Here is a 14,155-nt window from a genome sequence, read left to right as displayed (position 1 = left end):
CCCTCCTCCCCTCCCCCCTCTCTGCTTCTGCCCCTTCACCTGAAGTTTCTTTGTTTGCCCTTCCTTACACTCAGTCCCCGGTTCCTTCTTCAGATTTCAGTGTGGCTCCCCGATTCAGTCTCTCCCACCATCTAAGGGCTCACCTTTACATCTTGGAAGCTGCCCTGGCAAAGGAGAGGTAGGACATTACTGGACAGGTAGATGCTACACTCTCATTTGTACCCTCAAGAAGCAGCTGAGGTTTGGCAGCCTAGCCCAGTTAGGTCCTGAAATTGAAGGGAGGAAATGCTCCCCAAGAGAGATCATAGTTACTGCTTACTGGCCAGCCTGTAGGGGTTGAGCAAGAAGATAAGGAGTTTGTTTCTCTCCTCTAAATCAGCTTTGACAACTTCTCAAAGGCTTCAGGGATGTGAGCCAAGAAGGCCTGTAGACTCTGGGGGCAAATGCCTCTTTTTAAAGGAGGAAGGGATGGAGAAGAGGAAAAGCTAACAGAGTCAGTAGGAGCCTGGATCAAGCCCTTCCAGAAACCTACAATCCTCTACTTCTCTGATCCCCAAACCACCACCCAGTTTCAGATGAGGTTCTGGGTAGCCATCAGGTTACCTTTCTCTTCCTCTCACTTTCTTCTGCCTGGCAGCATGACAGCAAGCACCTCAGTGTCCCATTTTGGACAGTGGAAAGTATGGCTCTGTGAGACTGTCTGCCCAAAGACACCAAGGGTCTGTCCCTAAGTGAATGTGTGTCCTTTCAAACTATGCTTGAGTGGGGGGGGCGTGAGGAGGAGGGGTGCCACATAGCCCAGCCATCTACAAAAAAAAATTATTTCCTTTGAAGCTTCCAGGGGCAGGCTTCCTGCCCCCTCCCTCCAGCTGCCCTTCCTCCCTCGTTTTCTCCCTCTCTGCTCCACTAGCCCCCTCCCTCCTTGCCTCCCTCTCCGCCCCGTCCCTCCCTGTTGGCCCGCCCGCCCAGCCTTTAGCCTCCCTCCCACCGCCTCTGTCTCCCTCTCTCCACGAACTGCCCAGGAGCGAGCAGCTGCTCCCGGTTGGCCCTGACGGACAGACAAACCTACAGCCTGACATCCCAGTCCACCAACTAACCAGCCTGCACCTGGCTGCTTCCCCCTCCCCAGGTAGGGCCTGCTTAAGCCGGGGAACTGACTCCACTCTCTCCACAAAGACCTCAAACTGTTCTCTCTGTATTCATTTCTGGCTTTGCTGTACCCTCACCAACTAAAATTGCTGGCAATCCTGCTGCCTCCACACCAGCTCTTTTGCATCTATAGTCTTGCCACCCCAGTGTCTACACTTTTTCACTGCCTCCTTGGGGCTTTCTCTATTCCCTCAGGGCACCCACCAAAGGCTTTGTGTCCTTTTCATCAACACCACATTTCTGCCTCTTCTCTCCCCCCCCTTTTCCCTGAACTTTCTTCCTACCCTTCCTTTCCCTTTCCTCTCTGCCCATTCTTAGTTGCTAAGCTCACCTATGCTTTGCTTCTCTGCTTCTGGGGTTGGACAGGGAACTCCCCCGGGGTACTGCCCACAGCATCACTGAGGCAGGGCTGGGTGGATGGCATGCTAGCTCTACCCTTAGCCCTATCCCTTCATGGCAAGGCCCAGGCACACCCTTCACTCCTGCTAGCCTTGCTCTCCCAACTCAGCCTTTCTTGGGGTCTTGGCACCTGGCCAGGTCAGGGAGGATGGGGCCAATGCAAAACTCAGCACTGGCACAGACTCCCTTGGAGTAATCAGAGAGACTTGTGCTTCCAGGCACACTTCAGACACCTTGCCCTGATATTCCATACTTACCACAGATTAATGTTCTGCCTCTACCCTCTCCTGGGCAATGTGTGGGTCCACAGTGCCCCAGTTATAGGGGTCCTGGGTTGCCTGCCTAGTTACTTTAGTACTATCTGTTTCCAGAACCCTCTTGAGCTGAGATGCACAATGGGCAAAGGATGGAATGGGGGTAGAAAATAGGGAAATTGTGCCATGTTCTCAGGGAGAAACATGGCTTGGAGCCCTGAGGAGCCTGTCAAGGGATTCAGAAGACGAAGCAAGAGAAACAGTTTCAACTGGGCATTCACCAAGTCTGGTGAAGGTTGGGGGACTGGAGTACCATGTCACTACACTAGGGGTGGGACCAGGCTCCCATCTGCCTAGAGTAAGAGGTCCAGGACCCTGCAAGGTGGAGCTGTAGGTGGGGCAAGCAGAGGAAATCTTCATTAGGCCAAGAGCATAGCACATAGGTAACTCCAATTTCATGTTTAGAAGCTGTTGCCTCTCTAGTCTGCCACTTTTCTGCCTTGTAATGACTGGAATTAAGAGAAGCTTAAGATGTTCCCTATGCCAGCAAGAGTCCCAAGGGCTGGCATCTGGACATGCAATCAGTTGCCAGTGCCACCTACACCCTAGGAGAGCTTGTGGGTGGGAAGGATTGCTTTGTGTAGACCATGACTGTATATTGCTCCTGAAGGCTCAAGGGGGGTGAGCCTTTGAGGATAGGTAATGCGAATATACTAATAGGAGGATGTTGGTCTGCCTCTAAGCCACAAGAGTAAGGCAGCATGAGGAGGCTCTGATCCAGAGAAGGCTCCATAGCCAGCTGGCCACCTGGGTGTGGCAGCTGAGCCTCTCTGGCACACTCTTACACTGGCTCTCTCACTACCTCAAAGGACTTGGGTCTACCACTGCTTCTCTTCCTTACCCAGAACAAGGGCCAAGGTCTTACTACTTGCAAAGTGAATCTGAACCAGCTAATTTAGAAGCCCAGATGGGTCTGCCAGTCAGTGACTATCATGTCAAATAATTTTCTAGAACTGACTCAAATATTTTTTCAGTCCCTCTAAAGCCCTAGGCTGTTGGGAGATTGGCAATATGGTGGAATAGAAGGGAAGGGATGCTGTAGAGGTAAGAAAGAGCTTTTCTCAGCAATATTCCATAGCCCTCCAGTCACAGTGTCAAATCTTCTAAAGAGAGATTTATAATGAGGCTATATTTGACAATTTACACTGGGATCCTCTCCAGAGGACTTGATTCTTTGTCACCCTGTTTGGGGATGAAATGGGGACTAGACTCCATCCCAACCTCCCTTTTGCCTGGGCTCACCCACCAAGGTCTCTCACGATCCCTGTAAAAACAGAGTACCATAAGTCTGTCCCGGGAGTCATTTGTCCTTCGTTCCACAGGATTCTCAGCATGCCTCCCCAATGAGGCCAAAATACCAAGGGCCTCTGATACTGCACCTACCAGAGTCCCTCAGCTTCCTTGTTCACCCTCCCCACTACCTCCACACCCACCATTACTCCCTCCTGCTCTTTCTTCTTTTTCCCTGCTCTCAAATGCCCCACCCATTTTCTAGTGTGGTCCTCACATCCAACAGTCCTGGCAGCAGGTCTTCTCTATTGTAGGGAGGCCAGTTGATTGTACAGAGGCATCCCAGCACAGGACCTCACTCACACAAAGGAATAGGGGCAGTTCATACTGAATGAATGATCCTGGAAAACTGAAGATGATCTTGGCCTTTCTCAGCTGAATGCATAAGGCTGAATCCCACTCTAGCCAGAGTTCCTGGCAAGCAGCACAGAACCTGGTGTTTGGGAGAGAGTTTGAGAACCTCAAGACATGAGAAGAAAGGGGGCTCTTTGGGGTCTGGAACCTGTTACCTTGCTACTCGTTCTCCAGGAGTGGGACTTGGGATGAGCAGGTAGACAGACAGACACAATGGCATCACAACCTGATTTTACCTCACTGTGAGCTCATGGGCAAGAGTTTAGGACGAATTCTCTGAGCCTACTAGATACCTATTAATGTTAACAGTGTGATGGTCACCAGGGATGGTGTAGGTAAAAAAATATCACTCGAGTCTCCTTTCTCACCATTGAGAAGTAACAACATCCTCCTGTTCTTTGAAAATTTGAGCACATGGTGAGAAGGAGCCCACAGTTTGTTGGTAAGTGGGAGAAGATGAGCAGGCATATGGGTCTATTGGGGGACTAGGAAACCTAGTACCTCCAACTGATCAGGGTTATCTGCTGTCTGGCTCCTTTCCAGAAGTTTCTTGGTAGGGCAAGGAATAAGAGATAGAAGGCCCTCCCTTGATGTGCCCAGCACCTCTGACACCTACATTCAGGTAAAGTCCACCCCCAATTTTGGTGGAGGGCTATACCTGACTACCCAGCTACTCTGTCAGTACCACAGCCACAAGTAGTAAGATTTGGCCCTGGCCAACTAGGCTCAGATTCTGCTCACCTTGTGGCATACATGGAAGCACATATCCCATCCCTCTATTTGACACTCAAGTGTTAAGAGCTAAATGACCTTACAAGGCACCAGGAAGCAGGCCAAGTACAAGCTTACCTTTGGTGATCAGAGAAAAGAGCAGTGCCTAATGTCTCCTGTCTCTCATGCATTTCTTCACCTGTACAGTCCAAGGAGCCCAGCACAACTTGGTAGAAGCCAGCACCTTTCATTTATCAGAATTGAGGTAGGGTTGCTCAGCCGGGCCCAATGCCCAAGGAGGAGAGTGCTGAGACTGCACTTGGTGTCTGCTCCTTGGCAGCTGCCAGCCCCACATCTGCAGACAAACTCTCAGAAGCTGCCAGACCTCAAGGCTTGTCCCTGCTGCCCTTGGCCTGGCCTGAATGCCTGGCACAACTCTTCCATGTTCTCAGAGACTGCCAGCACGTCTTGCTTGGCTGTTGTCCAGAGCTACCCTTCGTGGAGAACTACACTGGCTTTCAGAGGGGCAGACAAGGAGGGCCCTATTTGGGGTGGTGGCACAAGCTCCAGGAAGCCCAGTCCTTTCCCTTGTTCAACCTGTGGTTGCCAAGCTCAGCTCACCACGATGACCACTTTTTCCTTTGCTATGAGGAGCTGGTGCCCAGGAAGCTCAGAGCTCACTTTGATAGAGCATAAGGACACAGCCAAAGAATCCAACAAATGTAAACTGAGGCCTGGAAGCACCGGTAGCAGGAGGAAGTGGAATGGGAGGAACATTTTATAAGTCTTACAGGGTCTGTCCTCAGAATGCCTCTTCCCAACTGTAACTTTGCCTTGGTTCTCAGTGTATGGGGATGAGGGATCAGTTTGAGGGAGTTGAAAAAGAGAGGCATGTGAGACTATCCACAACACCCCTTTCACTAACACCCCACATGATGATTCTTCCCATCCCCTGACTTGCTGTATTACCCACCTACAGATCCAGAGTTTCTCTCATTCATGGCCCAGCAGCAAGATTGAATGTTCAGACCCTAGAGCAACCAAAGCTGGACTCTGTAAACAGGGGTCTTGGGAGAAATCAGTTCCTCTTTGTAGTCCTCAGTTCTCTCATCCATAAAATGGTGCTACTGGTGGTGCAGACACCAAGAAAGCCTTCCTTCTGCACTCCCTTAACTTGATTGAATCACCTTCTGTGGGCTCTGTATTTGGCATGTCCCCTTCCCTGCAAAATATGAGTACTGAGTCTAGTGCCAGTTTTCTGAGTGTAAATGAGGGCTGTACTAGGAAACCTGCCTGACCCTCACCCTTTAAGCCTTGAACCCTGAAAATCAGCCAAACTCTACCCTGCCTCTACATGGGCTTTGAGCCTTCTACTCCAGCTTGAGCCTGGAGCATAACTGACAACAGGCTGGGATCTCCCCTGTATCACTCTCCTAGCCCTTTGTACATCCCCACAGCACATCCTCTCAAATCTAGTCTTATAAGCCCACCTAGGTTCCTGTAGCTCTTTTCTTTGGGTGGAGGAGGCTTTTAATCTGAAAAGGCTGCAGTGCCCACAGAAAAACGTCATGTTCTGAGAATCTAAGGGCCACAAGGCTTCCAGGGAGATTCCTGCCTAGGAAAAGGATGCCCTGTGGAGATCTCCAGGCCACTCTATATTCCAAAGCATCTGGGTTGGTTCCACACAGATGGTCCTATGTCCAACTGCATCCCCAATCCATGTCATCTCTCCTGATCCTGGCCTGTGCAGGTGGGCTGTGGATCCTGTAGCTCAGCTGAGCAGAAATTCTAGCCCTAACTCTTCTTCCTGCAGGATAGCAGCTTTGACAGGTAGAAGGGTAGTCAGTGCAGAGGGCTGGGGACAGCATCTCACTCCTTCCCTACCATTCTATCTTGCTCTCTGGCCTCCCTTCAACTTTTTTGCCTGGTCTGGGCTGTTCCTGCTCCTCTTCTCAAGCCTTCTGGTCCATCTTCCCTGGGCAAGTCCTCAGACATCCAACCCTGGGAGGCTAGCAAGACCACTATGGATTCCCTATTTAGCAAATGAGGTGAAGTGACTAAAATACACAGAGCCTTTGCCATGGAGTTGGGCAAAGAAGCATGGTAAGAGAGGCAGGGGCTCTGGCCTTATCTTGCAGACTACACCCTGCTTGGGTAGTTGAATGCAAGAGAAAGAAAGAAACAGGAGATGTGGGTGCTGGGACAGGCTTAGGCAATGCAGAATCTCCACCCCCATCACGCTGTCTCAGCCTGGGGGCCTGCAGACAAGCCCGACCCTGCCCTGTTTCTCTGGCAGCAGTCTACTCTCCTTGGGATCTTCTCCAGGATGCCAGGTCCATGGGTACAAAAAGAGAGTAGAGGTAGATATGGAAGCCCAGAGTTTTGCACCCTGAGTCCTGGGGAATGAGAGAAAGGGAGATATAAAGTGTTGATCCCCTAATTCTCAGGACCCTTGCTTGATGCCCCTACAGCACTGAAGAATCTATTTCCCCTCCCTGTCTCCCTTCCCCTCCCTTCCCCCACTTTGCTCCCCCTTACCCTGCCTTTCTCTCCCTCTCCTCCTACTTCTTGCCTTGGCCTCTGGATCTTCTCAGAGCAACATGGGCACTGTGGAGAGACTCAGGCAGTGAAGGGGGTGACTCATTGCCCAGCTAAACTAATAGCATCCAAATCTTCCAGGCTCACTCTCAGAAAAGATGGCCTGTGGGACCAATAGCTGTGCTTTCTTTCAGCCTCCAATTGGCCTCACTGATCCCCAACCTCAGGCAGTGAAGCGGGCTGGGGGTGGGTGGGGCTGCCTTGAGCTAATTTTGAAGACATTCCATTGCCCAATGAAACCAAGTCCTTCCAGGAAGTGGAGGGGAGTGGAAAGAGGCACCCTCCTGGCCAGCCAACACCCCTACCCTGACTGGTGCCTCTTACCTATGCTTTCCTGCCCTCTCTCTGCTGCCATATAGCCATCCCTGGTGAGGATTGGGGAAATTCTCTGTCTCTCTCTCTCCTTTCTCTCTGTCTCTCTGTCTCTCTCTGTCTCTCTGTCTCTCTGTCTCTCTCTCTCTCTCTCTCTCTCTCTCTCTCTCTGTGTGTGTGTGTGTGTGTGTGTGTGTGTGTGTGTGTGTGTGCTGGTGTGTATCACACACACAGGGCAAGGAGGGAGGGAAGGAGGGAGGGAGAGAGAGGGAGAGAGAGAGAGAGAGAGAGAGAGAGAGAGAGAGAGAGAGAGAGAGAGATCGAACCCTAGCTACTGCTGCTGGGAGGATAAACTGAAGACAGCAGGAAAGGGTCCAGATGGTGGTGCTGGTGTTGACCTAAAGCTCTTCTCACTTTTCACTCCCAGGAACATTGACCATGCGTCCCCTGTGGCTACTCACCTTGCTGCTGGCACTGAGCCAGGCCTTGCCCTTTGAGCAGAAGGGCTTCTGGGACTTCACCTTGGATGATGGCCTGCTCATGATGAATGATGAGGAAGCTTCAGGCTCAGAAACCACTTCAGGTGTCCCCGACATGGACTCTCTCACACCTACCTTCAGTGCCGTGTGTCCTTTTGGTTGCCACTGCCACCTACGGGTTGTTCAGTGCTCTGACTTGGGTGAGTCACTAGGCAGTTAGGGTGAGAGTGTACAGAGAAGCACAGGCCCTGTCTGGGAGCCTCTACTAGAAGGGGAACATGGGCTATCCTGTGAGATGGGTTTAGAATGGTAGGAGTGGGGGAGGTTGAGTCACCACAGGCTAAGGTGTTTGAGGGTGCTCAGAGTCCCTCCATTTGTCCCAATGTCTTTGTGTGTGTCCATATGCATGTGTGTGCCCACCCCTTTATACCAGCTGTAACAACAGACTGGATGAGCCAGGCTTATGTTGGTGATGGTGCTGGCCCCCAGGTCTGAAGACTGTGCCCAAGGAGATCTCACCTGACACCACACTGCTAGACCTGCAGAACAATGACATCTCTGAGCTCCGCAAGGATGACTTCAAAGGCCTCCAGCACCTATATGTAAGCCTCGTACTGCCCCCTGCCCTTTCTGAGGAGTTAGGAGGAGTTTGATGTTCCTGTGGCTTGGAAGAGGGATGCTAACAAATGAGGCTGGGAACCAATGGAGTCCTGAGATAAGTCTGGAGTTGACTGTAATGAGAACATCCAAAACCATGAATTATATGTATGGGTACAAGACAAAATCTATCAGGTTCCATTTTTTGACAGAATGACTCTCTGAACAACACAGAAAGAGTTTATTCCATTGTAGCTCTTAGAGAAACTGCCTACCAATGTATGCTAGTCAGTGATGGCATTACCAGGGCAGCTTGGAGCTAACCTCAGCTCCTTGCCCTGCACTCTACTCATCAACACAGACTGATCTCCATGAGACCAAAGAGTTTCAGATGTCTCTCAAGTGCCATCAGTAGCAAGTTCAGGAGGCAGAGAAAAAGGGAGGAAGAGTGGGGGGCTGGGGTACTCACCTTGGTTGCCTGCCCTTCTTTAGGCTCTGGTCTTGGTAAACAATAAGATCTCCAAGATCCATGAGAAGGCTTTTAGCCCTCTGCGGAAGCTGCAGAAACTCTACATCTCCAAGAACCACCTGGTGGAGATTCCACCCAACCTGCCCAGCTCCCTGGTAGAGCTACGAATCCATGACAATCGTATCCGAAAAGTGCCCAAGGGCGTGTTCAGCGGGCTCCGGAACATGAACTGCATTGGTGAGACTAGTCTGTACCTTGGCATTGGTGAGACTAGTCTGTTCCTTGGCATTAGGCATAAAGGAGGCAGGTAGAGGAGATCTCTTTCAGCCAGAACAGCTGGGTCCTATGTAGTCATAGAAAAGCCCTGAGTGCCTCAGAATGTTCCAGATGCTTGTTTCAGGGCATGAAGGAAAAGACTGTGGTGGCTAAAAAGGCTCAGTTAAAGAAAGAGTCTCAAAAATAGTCTAAAAAAAGACCAGTATGTTTCTGAAAAAAAACAATATAGGCAAAAGGAAGGTATAGGACACAGGAAGACTGGACTGGGACAGAGAAGGGAGAAGGGCAGTGGACCACCACAGCAGCAGGAGTTGGATGGCTTTCTGGAAGCCCTGACTTTATTTCTGGGTCCCCACAGTTTCCTCTTGCTTCCCAGAGACCAAGAACAGTGGCAGAGACCTTGAGTAAGTCAAGTTGAACAGCTGGAATTTATAGTTAGTTAGCCGGGCAAATTCATAACCTGCTTTGTAAGGAAGTGGGAAGAGCCAGTGATCAGCAGAGCTCTAGTCCAGAAAAGAACAGGCTCTGATGGTGATTGGCTTCAGGGCTGACAGGACTTCTCTCCTAGAGATGGGTGGGAATCCCCTGGAGAACAGTGGCTTTGAACCAGGAGCCTTTGATGGCCTGAAGCTCAACTACCTGCGCATCTCAGAGGCCAAGCTCACTGGCATCCCCAAAGGTAAGTGTCAATACCCAACCTCCAAAAGCATTTATGGGGCTTGCCCAGTGTACTTGAGCAGAGCCCTCTTCCTGGAGTGGAGAATGGGCCTTGTATCTGCCCCAGACTCTGCACTTACCTCCCAGCATGCTCTTTTCTGGGTAGATCTCCCTGAGACCCTGAATGAACTTCACCTGGACCACAACAAAATTCAGGCTATTGAGTTGGAGGACCTACTTCGCTACTCCAAGCTGTACAGGTGGGGCTGGGGCAGTCCCTGGGGGCTGCAGGGATCCATTAGCAAATGGGGCAGATTATAGGGTTGGCACCCAAGTCCCTGTGCTGCTCCTCTTCCCTCAGCCTCTGACAACCTCTAATTCATTTATCTTCAGGCTAGGCTTAGGCCACAATCAGATTCGGATGATTGAGAATGGGAGCCTGAGTTTTCTGCCTACCCTGAGGGAACTTCACTTGGACAACAACAAGCTGTCCCGGGTGCCTGCTGGCCTCCCAGATCTCAAGCTCCTCCAGGTGAGGGCTGGCTCTCCAAGTCTAGATGGGGTATTGTAGACGGCCCATTCTCTGCACCAGCCTCTTAACTGCCTGGATCCCCTGACCCCTTTTACAGGGGCCTAGGGTAGAGAGCACAACAGGACCTAGACTCTCTTCTAGGTCTCATGTCTTTGTTCAGGCCTCAGTGGAACAGTGTCTGCTTCCTGTTTGTGTGGAGGCAGTGCTAACTCCCATCTGTAGGGTGTTTGAGGAAAGAGAGTCTCCCTCCCTGACTTATCTTCCAAACACATGATCAAACTAGGTCTTTCTCAATCTTATTCTAGACTTCAATGTTTATCTCAGATCCCTTTATAATGGTAGAAAGCACATTCATCCTCCTCTAGGGCAGCACAGCCCACACCAGGCTGAGAGCACCCTCTAGTGGCCAGTAACCTTTCTACCACCAGTGAGCGCCTCACGTAAGGCACCATCTTTCCTACACAGATAATCATGTCAGGATCAATGTTTGCTTCCTACAGCCTCATTCTACCAAACACAGCCTCCACCCCACCCTCCCAACTCACCACTCGTTACACTTCACTTGATCCCTTTATCCTGACCTGGGTCCAGCCAAATACCAATGCCCTAACCAGAGCCTACACCCACTTACATACTCTGGTATGCCCTCTTCTCAATCCTAAGAATAATCACCTGACCTTCAAACGGTGATTATGAAATGACACTAATAAGTAATTGATGGGATCAAATGTGGAGGCAGACCTCATCTTTCTTTTTTTTGTGTGTGTGTTTTTGGAGACAGGGTTTCTCTGTGTAGCCCTGGCTGTCCTGGAACTCACTCTGTAGACCAGGAGACCTGACCTTTCTTACATTTACCCTCCATCTTGCCTATAATTTACAGCAACTATCTAGGCTGGGACAGATTGGGATGGGTGGTCTGTGGCACTGATCCCTGAACAAAAGCCCCAGATACATTCCCTCTGCCCCCAGGTTGTCTATCTGCACTCCAACAACATCACTAAGGTGGGCATCAACGATTTCTGTCCCATGGGCTTCGGAGTCAAGAGGGCCTACTATAATGGCATCAGCCTCTTCAACAACCCTGTGCCCTACTGGGAAGTGCAACCTGCCACCTTCCGCTGCGTCACTGATCGCCTAGCCATCCAGTTTGGAAATTATAAGAAGTAGAGGCAGTGGTAGCCACCATGGTGGCCTTGGTGAGAGTCTCTGAGGAACACAGCTAGATGTTCCACAGGGAAAGGGGAAGCAAAGAAGCAACACCTTTGTTCCTCAATATTAACTCACTGCCCTACCACAGCTTCCCCGTGACTCCTAAGCATGCATATATGCACATGGCCTGGCCCCCTTACCCATTCCCCTTAGCCTTTGAGATTTAACACTCACCCACCATGTCCACTCAGACTCCCTATAAATCTTCCTTCTTGTTCATCCTGAAACTCAGATGTTTGTGGCAAGAGGGTCTAGCAAGGATGGACAGAGTACACTGCCACAGCTACTGTTCCACCCAGGCATGTGTTCCTCCTCTTCCTTGCCCATGTCTGACTTCTAGCTCTCCTGGGCTCGGCTTGCTACCCTTATCCTCTGGTGATCTCTCTTCAACAGGTTCACTACCTGTCCATCCCAGCCACCATCTGGCACTACTAACTCCTGGATCATTCCCTCTCTCCAACCCTGTTATGCTTCCTGGCACTTTTCTTCCTTCTGGGGTTATAGATCTGTCCCCTGCCATCTCTGGATCTGGTTCATATCTCTCTGTCTTTGTCTCTTTCTGTATCTCTTTGTCTATATCTCTGTCTGTCTCTATTTCTGTCTCTGTCTCTGTGTGTCTCTCTGTCTTTGTATCACACACACACACACACACACACACACACACACACACACACACACACTGATCATCTGCTCCAGGCTGCTTTCTGCTTCACAGGTCTCTGGCCAGTCCCTGCACAAACAAATATGGGGCAACTGTCTTCCTGATTGCCCTACCTACCACTTGACCCCCCACCCCCAGCCCTGGAGGAAGCTGGAAGGTGGAGAATTCTGTCCATATTGTCCAGGAAAGTGTCTATACTCTGCTATAAAGATGAGGATCAGGAAGCTTCCTAGCCCCTGGAGAGGCTCAGCAGGCCACCAGAGCCCCCAGAACCAGTTTGCATTGGCCCCTGCTCTCTCTCCAAGATGGCTAAGTCCCCTCCCTCACCCCTGGGTCCCTGCTGTGGTAGGAGGTGGTGCTCAGTTGCACCCAGCAGAAGAGAGTGCTGCTTATGAGGTCAGTTGTCTCTCAATTAAAGAAACACTGTGCAATACGACTCTGTGTGCCATTTCTTTGAGACATTACTTGGCATCAAGAGGAGAGCAGAGGTGAAGCAAGGGACTCCTCAGGCCACCTCAAAGGCTCTGCCTTTCCATGCTGAGTTTCCATCCTTATGCTTCCTCTTCATTCTTTCCCTTGCCCTCAGAAGAAAGCCCTTCTCACCCTCAGGTCCAGAACTGTAGAAGCACTTCCCAAATGACCAGACATAAGGCCTAGGCCCTATCTGCTTTCCCGTCCTTTCTTGGTCCTTCCATTGCCTCAACTGTTGTTAAGCTGGACTCAAAAAGCAGGCCACACCTGAGGTGTCATCTGTTCTCCCAGGGTGGAGCATTTGTCAAGGACCTGCTGGGTATGGGATACCAACCTAGGACACACTCCCTTCAGGATGGGAGTTTCAATACCCTAGCAATTCTATTTGCCTGTCTAGATGGAATTAGAAGAAAAAAGTAATGCCAAAACACTGTTATAGTCTGAGTTATGACTAGTACCTGTGCTAACACTAAGAAAGGGCAAGGGGAGGAGCCCTTCGCCTTGGGCAGTATATTGGTATATCTACTTGGGCCAACCTGGCTTGCCTTCCCACCAGTACTACATAGATCCCTGAGAGCTGAGAGCAAGTTGCAGCTAAATCCTGAGGGCAGCTCCAGTTTGGGTCCATGGAAGCATATCCACGGGGGAAACAAGCTGCCCTGGAAAGTAACAGGCCCCCAAAAGACTGAAGTGGGCCCAAGCTAAGCCCAAGGCCTTCTGCTCAGGTCATGGGAACTGGGCTTTCCCTATACAGCAACAGCCAGGCAGCAAAAATAGAGCACTAAGGCCAGTGTGAGTGGCAGGCCAGAAGGGGTGCACTCGGAGACAAGCTTGTAGCTTCTTACACACAACTATACCCTCCTGGCCTGGGAACCAGGGCACCCAATGTCTCCAGGTTTCTCCTTTTGGGTGTGGGAGCCGCCACTCAGTGTTATGGCCCAGCGATAAACTGTCACCCAGCAACATCATAGCACTATTCTGGGGCATGTGCTCCATAGCCTGGCAATCTCTGCTGAGCTGGGCAGACACAGGGCAAGGGCACTGGCCAAAGGCCAGGAGTCAGGGCCTCAATCCGGTCCCCATGCTGGTGGGAAGGAGGGGCAAGCAGCAAGGAACCCTGGTGGAAACAGAAAGATGAAGCCCTCAGTGTGTTTCTCTGGGTGGGGGTGTTCTGGGGGCAGGATTCATTTCAACAGGTCCTCCATGTAGTCATGCTACATATGCCTTCCCTTCCTGTCTCTCTCCATAGCTATTTACCTTTCCTCTTCTCCCTCTTCCTCCTCCTCTTCCTTTTCTTCTTCTTCTTCTTCTTCTTCTTCTTCTTCTTCTTCTTCTTCTTCTCCTCCTCCTCCTCCTCCTCCTCCTCCTCCTCCTCCTCCTCCTCCTTCTTCTCTCTTCAATTTGGCTCTCTCACATTTCAGAAAAGTTTACAAGGCTATCCTCTGCAGGGCTCAGATCAGGTACTCAGTAAGGCAGTGCAACCACCACCAGCTGAGGGGACAAGTGTTATAGTGTTATATAGGTGTTAAATTCGGAGAAAGGATTCCACAGACAGCTCTACACTATCTAGACCAAAAGCTGTAAGGCCCAAGGCAGGAGTCCATGAGACTGGTAGACCATGGTTAAAGGATGACTCCATCTTCAGAAAACTTTGCTTTTGGCTACAGGGATAAATTC

At 50.7% G+C, this 14,155-nt stretch overlaps 2 protein-coding genes across 2 annotated transcripts in view; one reads left to right on the top strand and one right to left on the bottom strand.

Moving 5' to 3' along the window:
• Haus7 (HAUS augmin like complex subunit 7) overlaps positions 1-713 on the bottom strand; it is a 44,399-nt gene extending 43,686 nt beyond the window's left edge. The window contains exons 1-2 of the mRNA XM_028785281.1: positions 604-713; positions 69-164 (exon numbers count right to left, since the gene is read on the bottom strand). The gene's annotated coding sequence lies outside the window, so the exon portion shown is untranslated. The remainder of the gene's footprint in view (positions 1-68; positions 165-603) is intronic.
• A 273-nt stretch (positions 714-986) lies between these two features.
• On the top strand, positions 987-12,443 carry Bgn (biglycan). Its single transcript, XM_028785312.1, has 8 exons — positions 987-1,129; positions 7,555-7,806; positions 8,096-8,208; positions 8,696-8,909; positions 9,517-9,627; positions 9,772-9,865; positions 9,999-10,137; positions 11,107-12,443. Exons 2-8 carry the CDS (start codon positions 7,566-7,568, stop codon positions 11,302-11,304), a joined length of 1,110 nt encoding a protein of 369 aa, XP_028641145.1. The 5' UTR covers positions 987-1,129; positions 7,555-7,565; the 3' UTR covers positions 11,305-12,443.
• Positions 12,444-14,155: the final 1,712 nt, after the last annotated feature.

Source organism: Grammomys surdaster, unplaced genomic scaffold (genome assembly GCF_004785775.1).
Source record: "Grammomys surdaster isolate TR1022 unplaced genomic scaffold, NIH_TR_1.0 125179, whole genome shotgun sequence".
NCBI classification, from domain to species: domain Eukaryota; kingdom Metazoa; phylum Chordata; class Mammalia; order Rodentia; family Muridae; genus Grammomys; species Grammomys surdaster.
This window is presented reverse-complemented; position numbering and strand designations above follow the sequence as displayed.